Genomic DNA, 14,351 nt, shown 5'->3' with positions numbered 1-14,351 from the left:
GGGTACCCCAGCGAAGAGAGGCTAGGATGCCTGTCCTGGAGCAGCCCCCTCATCCCCCCACCCACAGTTTGCGATAGAGATGCAGTTTCTGTAGTAGCTGCTAGCCTGTTGTGATAGCGCCTTTCTTTTTTCTTTAGTTGAGTTGACAGGTTTCAGCAGACTCACAATCAAAACAGCAGAAGCAAACAGAGACAAGCAGAGGGATGACAGAAGTGTCTGTCAGCTCATCAAGCTGTCAGGGCAGGGTTTCTAATTTAAAGCAACACCAGGAAACACTGAATAGTGGCATTACTGTATTGGATTAAAGGCTAAAAGAATCAAATGCCAGAAATGGCAAGCTCAGTTTCTGATACCATTCCTCACTCGAGTGTTAGCCATTTGGTGTGGTCCTAGCCGTGGCTCTTTGCCTGGCAGAGGCGCTACCTTAAGTCACTTCATCAGATGTTTATTGAATGGCTGCTGTGTCCCAGCTCTGTGTCACCCGCAGGGGATACAGCTGTGAATGAGGCAGAGCCGGCTTCCCTGTCACTGAAAATCAAGACCCTAAACAAGGATGGTATTTCACCACATTGAAGGCACCGTTGTTTTAGGCACTCCCTAAGAAAGAAAGAAAAATATTTATTATGTGGTAACACAAATCTTTCTTATCGTTTAGAATTTTTGTCTTATGCTTACTGAAATGACTTTTAATTAAATATAGATTTTATATATTTTTATGAATATATAAGAAGGAAAATAGGTGAAGAAAAATAAATTGGTTAAGATATCCCTAAAACTTGTTTTACAGCCAGAGCATTCTCTTCTAAATCTTTTTATTTTTAGAATATTTCTACACAAGCTATTGTCCTCTATGCCATCAAGAGTGTGAGCCATGCAGCATTTCTCAGAAGAATCCATACAAAAACTGCAAGCCATCAGTGCTGGGTTTGTGCATTGGCTTTTGACTCCCACTTTGGGAATGATGCTTAGCGACCCCTGAGTCACTGTCCCTGCCATCGGTCCCACACCCTAAGGGTCAAGGTGCTCTACTCTTGTCTCTGGGATTTTCTTCCTCCTGCTGGCACCTATGCCACACGTTTTGATGCTGGTGTGTCTGACTGTGCCACATGCATAGGCAGTGATAACTACACAACTGTTTTTCCAGTGGCCGTTGAAACACCCCGACTTGGCCATGTGCCGTGGCTCACGCCTGTAATCCCAACACTTTGGGAGGCCGAGGCAGGCGGATCATTTGAGGTCAGGAGTTCGAACGAAGCTCCAGGCTGAGACCTAATGCACGGGAAGGGGCAAGGCAGGAGGAAAAGGTGGAAGAGTGTCCTGGAGGAGAGAACAGTCTCTGCAAAGGCCCAGAGTTGGGAGAGAAAGTAAAGGGTTTGCAATCTTGGTCAGTTGATAAAGTAGGCTTTTTGCTAGTGGGAAGTATGGAAGAGCTGTTAGCCACAGAAATGTTAGTGGTTCCGTTGGGCTTTGCCAACATCCGCACCATAGCTGACTGCCTCGTAGAAGCTGCTGGAGGAATTAATGATGCAGTGGGCATGTTAATATACCTAAATTAAAATATTCATTGTAACCTGGGCATGGTGGCTCACACCTGTAATCCCAGCACTTTGGGAGGCCAAGGCAGATGGATCACCTGAGGTCAGGAGTTTGAGACCAGCTTGGCCAACATGGTGAAACCCCATCTCTACCAAAAATGTAAAAATATTAGCCGGGTATGGTGGTGCGCACCTCTAGTCCCAGCTACTTAGGAGGCTGAGGCAGGAGAATTGCTTGAACCCAAGAGAGAGGTTGCAGCGAGCTGAGATCATGCCACTGCACTCTAGCCTGGGTGACAGATTGAGACTGACACACACACACACACACACACACACACACACACTCACTGCATCATTAATTTCTCCAGCAGTTTTTCTTTCATCTGGGTCTTAAGTTGAAGGATTTTATAGGTCTAGCGTTTTTTTTTTTTTTTTTAAGTTTTTGAGATGTTTATGTTATTATGCAAATATGAATAGGGAAATATTAATATAATTAAATCTGAAAGTTATTTGAAACAACTAAATTCACCCATAGGCCCACCATTCCACAGTTTCTACAATGTTATATTTTGGCCCTTGTTTGAGAACATGTGTGAAGTTTGCAGGGCTGTTACGCTACTGACAATAATAGATTCCGCTTTGTTGCTTATTTTTCTATTACAAAATTTAGTATTTGGTAATGTCGCTGTTGCTATAAAAGCTTCATAATTGCGCATAATATATACAGTCATCTAAGTGGATATTTTAAAATTTACGTGACCACTCACTTTTAAACATGTAGGTTGCTTTTGAGCTTTTAGCTACTGTAAATGATATTACACTGAACATTTTCAGGGGTTGGCAAACTACAGCCCACAGACCAAATCTGGCCTTCCACCTGTTTTTGTAAATAAAGTTGTATTGGAACACAGCCAGACCCATTCATTCATGTATTACATATGGTCACTTTCGCACTAGCACTTCTATAAAGATTGTGTGGCCTGCAAAGCCTGAAATATGTACTATTTGGTCATTTACCAAAAAGAAATTGCCAATCCCTGTTTTACAGTATGCAGTAGAGTTTTCTTTTGACTTAGATTCTTTTCCTTAAGATAAATTCTGAGAGATAGATATTTATTCATAGGATATATAACTTAGTTTGTTGATTTCAAAATAACCTCTATTTGTAACATGAATATAGCCTTAAAGACATTGACATATCAGAACAAATGAATTAGCTGATTCATTGATACATTCATTTATTAACTGCTATAAGATTAGAGTGATTAGAAGATACTATTAACGCACCTTTGGTCCATTTCATTTGTACTCAGAAATAACTAATCTTCATCTCCATTATAACTCCTCTAGCAGCACCCAGTTCTTTTCATTCACAGCATTTCTCATAGTTTTACATTTTTTTATTAGTGCAACACTAGCTGCTGTAACAAATAACTCTCAAATGTTACTGGTTTGACACAACAGCTTTCTCCGTCCCCCATTTAGGAACCCCAGCATGGGGGTTCCTGGTCCGTGGGCAGCTTCTTCCTTTGTGGCTATTCAAGTTTGGGCCAAGATTTTTCTATTCTTTTTTAACTGCTTTTTTGGGGAAAGAGCCCACTTAAACACTTGCAGTGAACATACTGTTGTGTGCCCAGATATCCCCTTTATTGCTGAGGCATTCATCCCCCGTAGGTTCCAAGAATGTGACCTGCCAAGTCCCTCCCCACAAATCGATGTCCACCAAAGGGACTCTCCTCACCCAGGATGATGCCTGTCCTCTCCCTGGGAGCAGCCTGTATCCAGGGGTCAGTGGCGAGTCAGGGAGGCCTGGTCTCCTTGCTTCAACAGAGAAAACTCTGAAGAGCGGTCCTAGCTTCAGCACTCCTCAGAGCATCAGCCAAGGCCTTTATTATGACTGCTCAAATCCTCCCTCCACCTGGTCCTGCCTGGCTTACTCTCCCACTGTTATCTCCTGGAGAGCACTCCCCAGTTAACTTTTTGAATGCAAGTATCTTTCTCTGAGTCTATTTCCAGGGAATTCCACCACCCCAGGCCCAAATGACCAAGCTACATGTTCTTGGTTCCGTTTTCATTCTTCACTCTCCATTGACTTTGAAAGTTTGCACCTTCTTTACTACTGTATTTCAGCACTGTGTTCACAGCTTCTGTTTGGTGCAAGTCTCTGTTCTTCCCCGCATCTTTGGCATTACTTACTAAGGCTCCTTTTATTGCCTCATTACCTTAGGAAGAGGTGAAGTACAAATTACCAAGATAATAAATACTCAGATTGCACAGACCATCTGCCCCTGAACAGATGTCCACTTTAGGTCAATGTCAGTCTGCATCCCTGGGGCAAGGGGAGAGGTGAAGAAACTTTACCATTGAAGCTTCATGGGAGGAAAAGGGACGCTGGGGAAGTGTGGCTTCTATTGAGTTTCTGATTCATACACAGGAAGGGATTCCTTCCAGAAAATTCAGCTAAGGAAGAGGAAATGATAACCCAAGAATGTTACGATATGGAACCTGCCAATTGTTTACGACAACAGAAGTGCTGCATGGACCCAGTGAGAGTTTTACTTTTGCATTTAGCTCTTGTGGGCAGAGCATGTGATGCATGCCAGGAACTGTGCGTAGTGCTTTTCAGGTATTAGAAGAGCTAACTCTCTAAGTGGGTTACTATTTGTCACCCCCACTTTCCAGGTGGAGAACAGGCCCTGGGAGGTTACATAGCCTTTCCAGGTCACACAGCTAAGAGGCAATAGGAATTTGACCCCAGAACTGTTTGACTCCAAACCCAAGCTCTTAATCTGTATTTCCTCTCTTCTGTAGAGGCCAAGGTTGTCCACAGTCTAGCCCAGGGACCAGCCAAAGTACTTTGGCTGGGGAGGGAAGTAAACCTGTTCAAAATGCAGATTCCTGGGCCCCAGCTCAGACCTACTGGATTAAAAACTACTCTGGCTGACGAGATCATGCCACTGCACTCCAGCCTGGGTGACAGAGCAAGACTCCGTCTCAAAATAATAATAATAAAAATAAAAAAAAAATAATAATAATAATAAAAACTCTGGCTGAGGGGCCCAGGGACCTGCATTTTAACATGTCCCCTTGTGGACGCACTCTCTAAAGGATGAGAATGTCGAGTAGTGACTTTCTCACTGCCGTACAGATCACAGGCCACCTTCATAACTTCCCTTGCCTTGTGTCAAGCAAACCAGCAGGGACCTGAGACCATCAGCACCTTTGTGACACCTGCAGGTCGCTTCCACTCTCATGCTGCCTTTTCAGTAGGCCCTCCTGTTGGGATTAGTACTTTCTTTCATGCTGCTCTTCATCTCCTGATAAGGGAGGGAAAGTGGGGCAGTGGAACTGCTGGATTCCAACTCCTCAGTGAAATCTTGGGTACGTCACCTCCCCTCTCTGTGCCTCAGTTCCCTCTTCCGTGAGATGGGGGTGATAATATTACCGGCACAGGGTTACTGTGCAGATCTTCTCTGAAGTATTTAAGCTCTGAGTGAATGTTAGTTATTATTTTATTACCTCCTTTCAGTAGTCTAGTGAGATCTTTCATCTTTTCTCCAGAAGTCAGCTGAGTCTGTTCTTGCTATTCCATATTCATAATACTTTCTACAAGGTCTTCATTTCCTTTTTCCCTTTGCACATCTCCACTTTGCCTCTACAAATCTATGCTAGTCCCTTTGATAAGAATATTAGATTAGCACAGGTCTGTGTCCGCATGAGGAGAGAGTCCACTTGGTCTTTGTTCAAGGCATTTCAGACGTTTGATTTTGCAGTTAGCTGTCATCTGTAGAGCATATCATACATGCCAGGCTCGTGTTTTTGACTTAGCATAGACATCAAGGTGATGAAGAAAGAGCATTGGGTTGACTCTTGGCTCTGCTGCCCATTAGATGGGTAATCCTGGGTAAATCACGTCCCCTCTCTTGGTCTCAGTTTTCTCTTATGAAGTAGGGGGAGATTTTTTGAGATCAGCATTGTTCTAATCATGATATATATGTGCACATAAGTACTTTTTCTGTGTTGTGTTTTGTTTTGTTTTTGAGACAGAGTCTTGCTCTTGCAACGCAGGCTGGAGTATAATGGTGCCATCTCGGCTCACTGTAGCTTTCACTCCCGGGTTCAAGCAATTCTGCCGCAGCCTCCCGAGTAACTGGGATTACAGACATGCACCACCACGTCAGGCTGATTTTTTTTGTACTTTTAGTAGAGACGGGGTTTCACCATGTTGGCCAGGCTGGTCTTGAACTCCTGACCTTGTGATCCGCCCGCCTCGGCCTCCCAAAGTGCTGTGATTACAGGCGTGAGCCACCGTGCCCAATCATATGTACTTGTTAAGAATGAATTGCTGGGCAAGCTCAAAAAAGCCTGGGCTCTGATGTAGATGAACTGTGAGTACTGGGGGCTGTGGCATTGCTGCAAGGTTTTCTTTTGGTATCAAGAAATTCCAGGGCAGAGAAAGTAAGAGTTCTAAAAAAGCTCTATGGAAATGAAGTGAACTTCTTACAAAGTGTACTAAGGGCTGGGACCTCTGAATTTCATCTCTTCTTCACAATCTAACTCTCATTCCGCAGTAGTGTGATTGTGCCATTTCTTGGCAGATGTCTTTCTCTTTTAAGTTTCTTAAATAAGAGTTTTATTGAGATAGAATTCACATACTATAGAAATTATCGATTCAAAGTGACAATTCAGTAGTTTTTAGCCTATTCACAGAGTGTGTACCGTCATCACCACAATCAATTTCAGAACACTTAGAACAGTTCTGTGGGTTTTGGCAAATGCATAGAGTCATACATCCATCACCACAGTGTGTACAGAACAGTTCCATCCCCCTCAAGTTCCCTCATGCTGCCCCTTTGTAGTCAGCCCTTTCCCCACCTTGTAACTCCTTGCAACCATTGATCTGTTTTCCATCCCTATAGTTTTGCTGTTTCCAGAATGTCATATAAATGGAATCATATAATATGTAGCTTTGGGACTGGCTTCTTTCACTTAGGAAAAGGGCTTTAAATTAATCCACGTTATCACATGGATAATAAAAATATTCTTTCTATTACTGAGTAGTGTTCCACTATATGGATATGTGTCTGTTTACCAGTTGAAGGACATCTGTTTCCAGATTTTGGCAATTATGAATAAAGTTGCTATAAACATTCACTTACACGTTTTTCTTGTGTATATAAATGTAAGTTTCCATTTATCTTCAGTAAATACCTATCCGTAGTTTTGTTGGTTTGTATGTTAAGTATATATTCAAATGTGTAAGAAACTACAAAATTATTTTTTACAGTGGCTATACCATTTTGCATTCCCATAGCAATGTATGAGAGTTCTAGTTGTTTACCACACTTGCCAGCATTTGATATTATCAGAATTTTCTAGTTTGGATTTTGTTTAATTTTAGCTATCCCAATAGGTATGTAATGTAATGATATCTTACTGTGGTTTGTTTTTGGTTTTTGGGTTTTTTTTTTTTTTTTAAGACAGGGTCTCACTCTGTTGTCCAGGCTGAAGTGCAGTGGCATGATCTCAGCTCACTGCAACCTCCACCTTATGGGTTCAAGCAATCCTCCCATCTCAGCCTTCTGAGTAGCTGGGACTACAGGCGTGTAACACCACACCTAGCTAATTTTTGTATTTTTTTTAGAGACCAGGTTTCCCTATGTTGCTAAGGCTGGTCTCGAACTCCTGGGCTCAAGAGATCCACCTGCCTCAGCCTCCCAAAGTACTGGGATTACAGTTGTGAGCCACCGCGCGTGTCCTTATTGTGGTTTTAATTTCCATTTCCCTAAAGACTATAATGTTGAACACCTTTTCATGTGCTTATTTACCATCCACATAGCCTCTTTCGTAAAGTATCTGTTCACATTTTTTGCCCATTTTTTAAAATAGGCTTGTTGTTTTTTTATTTTTAGGTTTTGAGTATTCGTTGTATATTCTGGATAAAGTTCTCTGTCAGAAATGTGATTTCCAAAATATTTCCACTGCTCTGTGTCTTGCCTTTTCTTTCTCTTAGTCTCTCAAAAGAGCAGGGCAAAAGTAAACTTGGATAAAGTCTAATTTATCAGGTTTTTTTCCTCATGGATTGTGTTTTCAGTATCTTATCTAAAAACTCTTTTCTTAATCCAGGTCACAAAGATTTTCTCCTGTGTTTTCTTCCAGAAGTTTTACAGTTTTATATTTTAGGTCTGTGATCCATTTTGAATTAATTTTTGCATAAGGAGCTAAGTATGGGCCAAGGGTCGTTATTTTATATGTGGATATCGAGTTGTTCTAGCACTACTTGTTGACAAGGATATCCTTTCTCCACTGAATTACTTTACACTTCTCTCAAAAGACCAGCTGATTATATTCATATGGGTCTATTTTTGGACTCTGTTTTGCTGCATTGATCTATTTGTCTGTGCTTTCACCAGTACCACACTGTCTTGATGACCATAACTTAATAGTAAATCTTGAAATTGGATAGTGCTCTTTTGCAAAATTGTTTTGGTTATTCTGATTCCTTGCCCTTTACTTATGAATTTTAGAATCAGTTTTCCAATATTACAAAAATAACAATAAGCCTATCGCTGGGATTTGATTGAAATTGTGTTGAACCTGCATATCCATTTGAGGAGAATCGGCTCATTAACAATACCATGTTGTTCAATCCGTGAACACAGTGAGCCCTTCCAATGATTCATGTCTTTGATCTCTTTCACCAGTGTTCTATCGTTTTCACCATATTGTAAAGTTAGATTTACACCTAATAAATATTTCCCTTTTTGCTGCTATTGTAAATAGTCCTCTCCTTTGCTTTTCATTTTTAACTTGTTGTTCATTGCTAAGATATTGAAATGCAGTTGATTTTTGTAAATTGATTTTGTATCCCATGACATTACTAAAGTTATTTATTAGTTCTGCGGAGGTTTTTAGTAGATTCTTTGGGATTTTCTACATAGATCATTATGTTGTCTACCAATGAAGTAGTTTTGTTTCTTCCTTTTCAATCCATATGCCTCTATTTTTCTTACCTTACTGCAACTCGCAGCAGTATGAGGATGTGAGAAAAGACATCCTTTCCTTGTTCCCGGTGTTAGGGGAAAGCATGCAGTGTCTCACCAAGTATGAGTTAGCTGTGGGTTTGTAGATGCGTTTCTCAGTTAGGGAAGTTCCCTCCTATCCTTGCTTGCTGAAAGTTTTGTTTTGTTTTGTTTGTTTGTTTGTTTTATCATGACTGGATATTGAATTTTGTCAAATGCTTTTTCTGTCTCAATTCATACTAATATATGACTTTTCTTGTTTTGTCTATTCATAAGGCATATACCTTTGAAACATTTGAAAGTACTGAACCAGTCATGCATTCCTGTGACGAACCTTAGCTATGGTGCATTTATATTTCTTATATGTGTTGGATATGATATGCTGATACTTTATGGAGGGTTTTTGATAGCCTGGAGTTTCTCTGTAAGCTTGTTAATGACTCAGCCCACTTTGCATCCTTCCTTTTGAGATATTCATGTATTCATAGTCTAGTGTGGGTTATTCTGAATCCGGGTCTCTCTTTCCTGTCTCTGTGATTGGTGTCCTTTTGGCTTTCTGTGTTTCTCCTTTTTGCCTACATGTTAGGAAAACATGAAGTTACGCAACTCAATTCAGGAACAGGATTTACGAAGAAGTATTTGAGTCCAGTAACTAGATTCAAATTGATTTGTCTCACATTATTGAGGTCCTACCAAGTGCTGGTTCCCTCTTGTCACCTTAGAAGAACAGTTTATTTGTGTTTATCTGAGCAGTCTAGTTCTCCATTAGGAGGCACATGAGAGGTATTGCTGAGGATGAACCTTTCCTCCACGTCTCTTTGTGTCCTCCCTGTTTCCTCCAGAGGCATCCAGATCAGGGCAGAGGCAGAGCCTGCTTCATGGGGACTGAAAGGCCTTCTTTGTCTTTCCACCAGGAGACTTTTGTAGTGGCCAGGAGGCCTGAGAATGACCCTGCAGGCAGGGCAAGGGGAAATGTAGGCAGTGACCGGGTTCTGGCCTAACAGGTTATTTTTAAAAAGTGAAGCCCAGGGAGGTGGGGAACTTTCTGAAGGGAGGTCTTTGTTTTCACTTGGCACTTAGATGACTCAAAAGTGAGAGAGCAAAGGAGAATGCAGGCTGACTCTTCGCCTGCCTTCTGAAATGACTTCAGCTCCCCTTGGGCTGCAGGTCACAGTGGTCATGCCTTTGAACGGTTGAAAAGGCTGGAAGAGGAAGAAAGGGGCAAGGTGTCCACGCCACTGCCTGCCTGACTGAAGGGCGGTTTACCACAGCTGGCTTTTTGTTCCCTAGCAAATACAGCGGCCAGAGAGCAGGTGGGAAAGGCCCTCTCCGGGGCGTTGTTCCTCAGAGCTGGGTCTGGGGGCAGGAGAGGGGGCCAGCTAATGGCCTGCAGAAGTGGCAAGGCCTGCTGCCTTGCTTGCTTGACTCAGCAGTTTAGTTTGTGGAAGAGTTTGCACGGATGGAATCGCTTGAGCATATTGTCAACAATCTGAGGCAGCCAGGCCAGTCGGGGGAGTTTTTTTGTTGGTCTCACCAGCTGTCTGGACCCTCCCATTGGAGGCAACCCTGCTCCCCACCTCACCATGCAGCCTGGGTCCCTGGAGGCTCCCTGGGACATTCCTGCCACCTGCTGCCCTCCTCTCCCACCCAGCTCCTCTCCCACCCAGCTCCTCTCCCTTTTCTTCTGGCCAGTATTCTGATTTCAGTCCCCATTACCTTGCTAGAACTGACACAGCCTCCTACAAACTGACTTCTGTGTCTCTTCTCTCCCATCTCCAGTCCACCTGCTACTAGATTCATTTTCCTCAAGAACAATTCTGCTGTGGCTCTTCTCTGCTCATTAACCTTCACTGGCTCCCCATTGCCCACCTGGCGTATCTACTTCCTCAGCCTGGAATCTGATCCCCACTCCATCCCGCCAGCTTTGCTTCCCATCACACCTCTTCACACACCTGTGCAGTTTGCCTAATATGGACAGCAACCCTCTTGTTCCCAAATATACTCTTGTGCTTTCCCACCCCTATGCCTTCTGTGGCTGTGTTCCCACTGCCAGAAGCGTCTGATTCCCCTTCTCTGTGTGTTGGAATGCTTTTGTGGAGTCCACACCAGGGCCACGTCTGCTCTTCATCGGGGCCATGCCTGACCACCTCCTTCCTCTATTCCTCACAAATTGTAGCTCTGTGGTAGTATTTATCCCCTGGTTTGTTGCCATTACTTGTGTCTGGATCTTAAGCTCCTTACCCTTTAGGACAGGGTCCATGTCTAAGCTGTCCTCATCTCCCGGTGACAACACACTGCACTCAGAGGAATCATCATTTTTGTGCTACTTTGTGCCAAGACCTCAAACATTATCCCATTTTTTTCCTCCCAACAAACTTCTGAAAGGAGTTTTAATACCTAACATTTGTTGAGCATTTACTGGAGCAGAACCAGGCTGTTCTAAATATGTTGCCTGAATTAGTTCATTTAATCCTTGTATTAACTCATCAGCTCTTTGTGGTACGTTTGATTATTGTCCCTCATGCCAAAGATGAGGAAACTCAGGCCCAGCGGGGTTAACTAGCCCCTACTGGCTGTGTTGAATGACTGTCTGACCTGTGGGGGTTGCTAGCCATGCTTTATTGCTCCCGTTTGGCCTTCCTTCCTCTGATGGAAGGCCAGCCTTTGGCTAACACTCAGACTTCCTTCCCCAGGCCCCGCAGGGCACCACGCAATGATCACACGTTCTCAACAATAGTGATTTTTCATCCGTGACACACGCTTACAAATCCCTTAATGGCTTTTGTATTCTTGCTTTGTCGTTTTTTATCCCAGACTAATTTCTTCTTCCCCAGGCTGGCACTTATTTGGCATTGTGCTGCCTGGGATTTTAATCAAGGCGGCCTACACCCACATTGTGAAACTCAACAGGCACTCACTTGTGGCACGGGCCCAGGGCTGGGTGCCAGGCCTCCTGCTGGGACTGGCCCCACAGCTTCTCCAAATATTTATTTCCCCAGGGTAGTGGCCAAAGTACTCAGCAGCAGAACTATTTCTTCTGTGTCAAGGTTCCTTAGGATTCTCTTTGGCAAAATGGCAACCAGTGTCGTCTCGTATCCCTAATGCCAAGCACAGAGCTGGACATGTGTTTGGCCATCAATAAATAATCCTTGAATGAATCACTTCATTCTCTTTTCCGTTTTAAAAGCTAGGGTTGCCTGACTGGGAAACCAGGAAAATTCTGGAAACAGATGTATCAGTTAGCTTTTGCTGGATAACAAATATAGACACTCCTCAACTTATGGTGGGTTACTCTTGAGAAATCCATTGTAAGTTAAAAGTACTGTTAAGTCAAAAATGCATTTAATACCCTCAACCTACCAAACATTATAGCTTAGCCTGGCCCACCTGAAACATGCCCAGAACACTTACATTAGCCTACAGTTAGGCAAAATCATTTAATACAAAGCCTATTTGGTAATAAAGTGTTGAATAACCCAAGTAATTTATTGATGTTTTACTGAATGTGTATCACTTCCATACCGTTGTAAAGTTGAAAAATCATAAGTTGAACTATCATAAGTCCAGCCATCATAACTGGGCACAAAACCTCAGTGGCATACAACAATAAGAGTTCATTGCTCACATGACTGAGGTCAGCTGGGGATTGACTGTGCTCATTGTAAATTAGGCTTGCTTCTGTGGCTGGGGGTTGGCTGCTGTCATCTGATCTGGGCTGGTTTCAGCTGGGGTAACTGCAGTGACAGCACTGTACATGTGCCTCTTATCCTTCTGAGGCCAGCTGAGTAGAGAAAAGTGGTCAGATAATTGCACACGCTGGGTGGTATGAGCACACCAAACTCAAAAGGACCTTCCTCTGCTGTGGCACTGAAGAGTGGCCACATTTCATTTTAAGAAAAATCAATATGTAGATATATTTGCTGATAGAACTCTCTTTTCAGATGGAATCTTACAGAGAACAGGAGTAAATGATTCTTAGAAGCTGCTCAGGGGTAGGGGCCGAGAGGAGGGTGGAGGCAAAAGTTCTGTGTCTTCCTACTGCTCCTTCTCAGTTTCTGTGGCTACTGGGAAGCCAAAACCAGGAGCTCTCGAAAGTGCCTCTGTCGCTGACATTCTTCATTGACCTGAAGCACAGCGTGGATGCCCCAGGCCCAGCAGTTAGCCCTGTTAGAGTCTCTAGCCTGCAGAGATTTCAGAACGAGCAGAACTGCAGTAATGTAGTATGGAGGTGTGGGTTTCTCACACTGTTCTCAAGGTTTGACCACCAGGGAGGTTTCATTCTATAATATTCAGTAACAAGCTTCTCAGAGGTGACAGCTGCCTTTTAGCTGAGCCATCCTGAGAGTATCTGCTGAGGATGCATTTTTAAGCCAGACCCCCAGGTGCAGGTCACAGATGGTGTCTCTCTCACCTGTGCCCGTGACTGTCCTCTGGATAGATTTCAGCTTCCCTGTGCAAAGAATCAAAACATGAAACCCAGAACGGTGCATATGTTACTTTCAATAGAGGCCAGATAGGGCCTTTTTCTCTTTAAGTGCTTTTTCTGTAACGGATTACTCAAAAATTTAATGGTGTAAACCAATCACTTACTCTCACAAATTCTGCAGGTCAGGAATCCAGGCAGGGCACAGTGGAGAAGGCTTATCTCTACTCCACAATGCCTGAGGCCTGGGCTGGGAAGACTTGAAAGTTGGGGCCAGAGTCATCTGAAGGCTTACTGTCTCACATCGCAGTTGCTGGCTGGGGGCCTTACTGGCCATAACACCTACACATGGTCGCTCCAGTGCTCTAAGCCTCTCGTCACATGGTGCCAGGGTTCCTAGGGCGAGCAGCCTGAGAGTGCGGACCAGAAAGAACTGGTATGGTAGACTGCGACCTCGCCTTACAGATCACGTCCTGTCACTTCCATCACATTACAGGCGGCCACCAAGCCCTGCCCAGCTTCAAGGGGAGAGGAAACAGATTCTACTTCTTGATGGGGAGTGGCAAGGTTCTGCAAGAGCATATGAGACTAAAAGTATCGCTGTGGCCGTTTTTGGAAAACACAGTCACGCTACATGAACGCAGTGTTGGGTGTTCTTTTATATCCCATTACCAAGGCCAAAGGATTCAGAATATCTGGTTACAGGGAGCTTGTTTAAGCCTCTTGCCCCCTCTCCCAGACCACTGAGGCCTTGGGGAAAGGTGGTTTGTTTTTTGTTTTTTTTGCAATGGGGGGGATACAGGGTCTCACTCTGTCACCCAGGCTAGAGTGCAGTGGCATGATCATGGCTCACTGCAGCCTCAACCTCCCAGGCCTCCAGCAGTCCTTCCAGCCTCAGCCTTCCGAGCAGCTAGACCACAGGTGTGCACCACTGCACCCAGCTAACTTTTCAATTTTTTGTAGAGGCAGGTTTTGCCGTGTTGCCCAGGCTGGTCTCGAACTCCTGAGCTCAAAAGATCTGCCCACCTCGGGCTCCCAAAGTGCGGGGATTATAGGCATGAGTCACTGTCCTGGGAAACCTTTACAGTTAGAGCTTTGCTGAAAACAGAGGCCAGAGGCCCAAAACGTAGAAAAAACATAGAAGAGGCAGGAAGCAGTGTCAGTGGTTAAGAAGCAGACCTTGGAGCCAGATGGAAAGGACTGAAGCCCAACTCTGTGCAGACAGCTCTGTGGCCTAGAGCAAGAGCCTCTCTGTGCCTCAGTTTCCTCATCTGTAGAATGAGGGGAATAATAGGGTTGTCATCATAATTTGACAACCCTATGCCTGGCACATAAGTGCCTAATGAGTATTAGCCATTTATGAAACTAATT

The 14,351-nt window shown here is 43.8% G+C and overlaps 1 protein-coding gene across 1 annotated transcript in view; it reads left to right on the top strand.

The window, feature by feature from the left end:
• The first annotated feature begins 1,421 nt into the window (after positions 1 to 1,421).
• CMTM7 (CKLF-like MARVEL transmembrane domain containing 7) overlaps positions 1,422 to 14,351 on the top strand; it is a 44,267-nt gene continuing 31,337 nt past the window's right edge. Inside the window, exons 1-2 of the mRNA XM_011985603.1 lie at positions 1,422 to 1,529; positions 12,610 to 12,777. Coding sequence (XP_011840993.1) covers positions 1,422 to 1,529; positions 12,610 to 12,777 — 276 coding nt within the window. The remainder of the gene's footprint in view (positions 1,530 to 12,609; positions 12,778 to 14,351) is intronic.

Source organism: Mandrillus leucophaeus, unplaced genomic scaffold, assembly GCF_000951045.1.
Source record: "Mandrillus leucophaeus isolate KB7577 unplaced genomic scaffold, Mleu.le_1.0 Scaffold107, whole genome shotgun sequence".
Taxonomy (NCBI): domain Eukaryota; kingdom Metazoa; phylum Chordata; class Mammalia; order Primates; family Cercopithecidae; genus Mandrillus; species Mandrillus leucophaeus.
The sequence above is the reverse complement of the archived record's forward strand: the minus strand, read 5'-3'. Positions and strand labels throughout refer to the sequence as shown.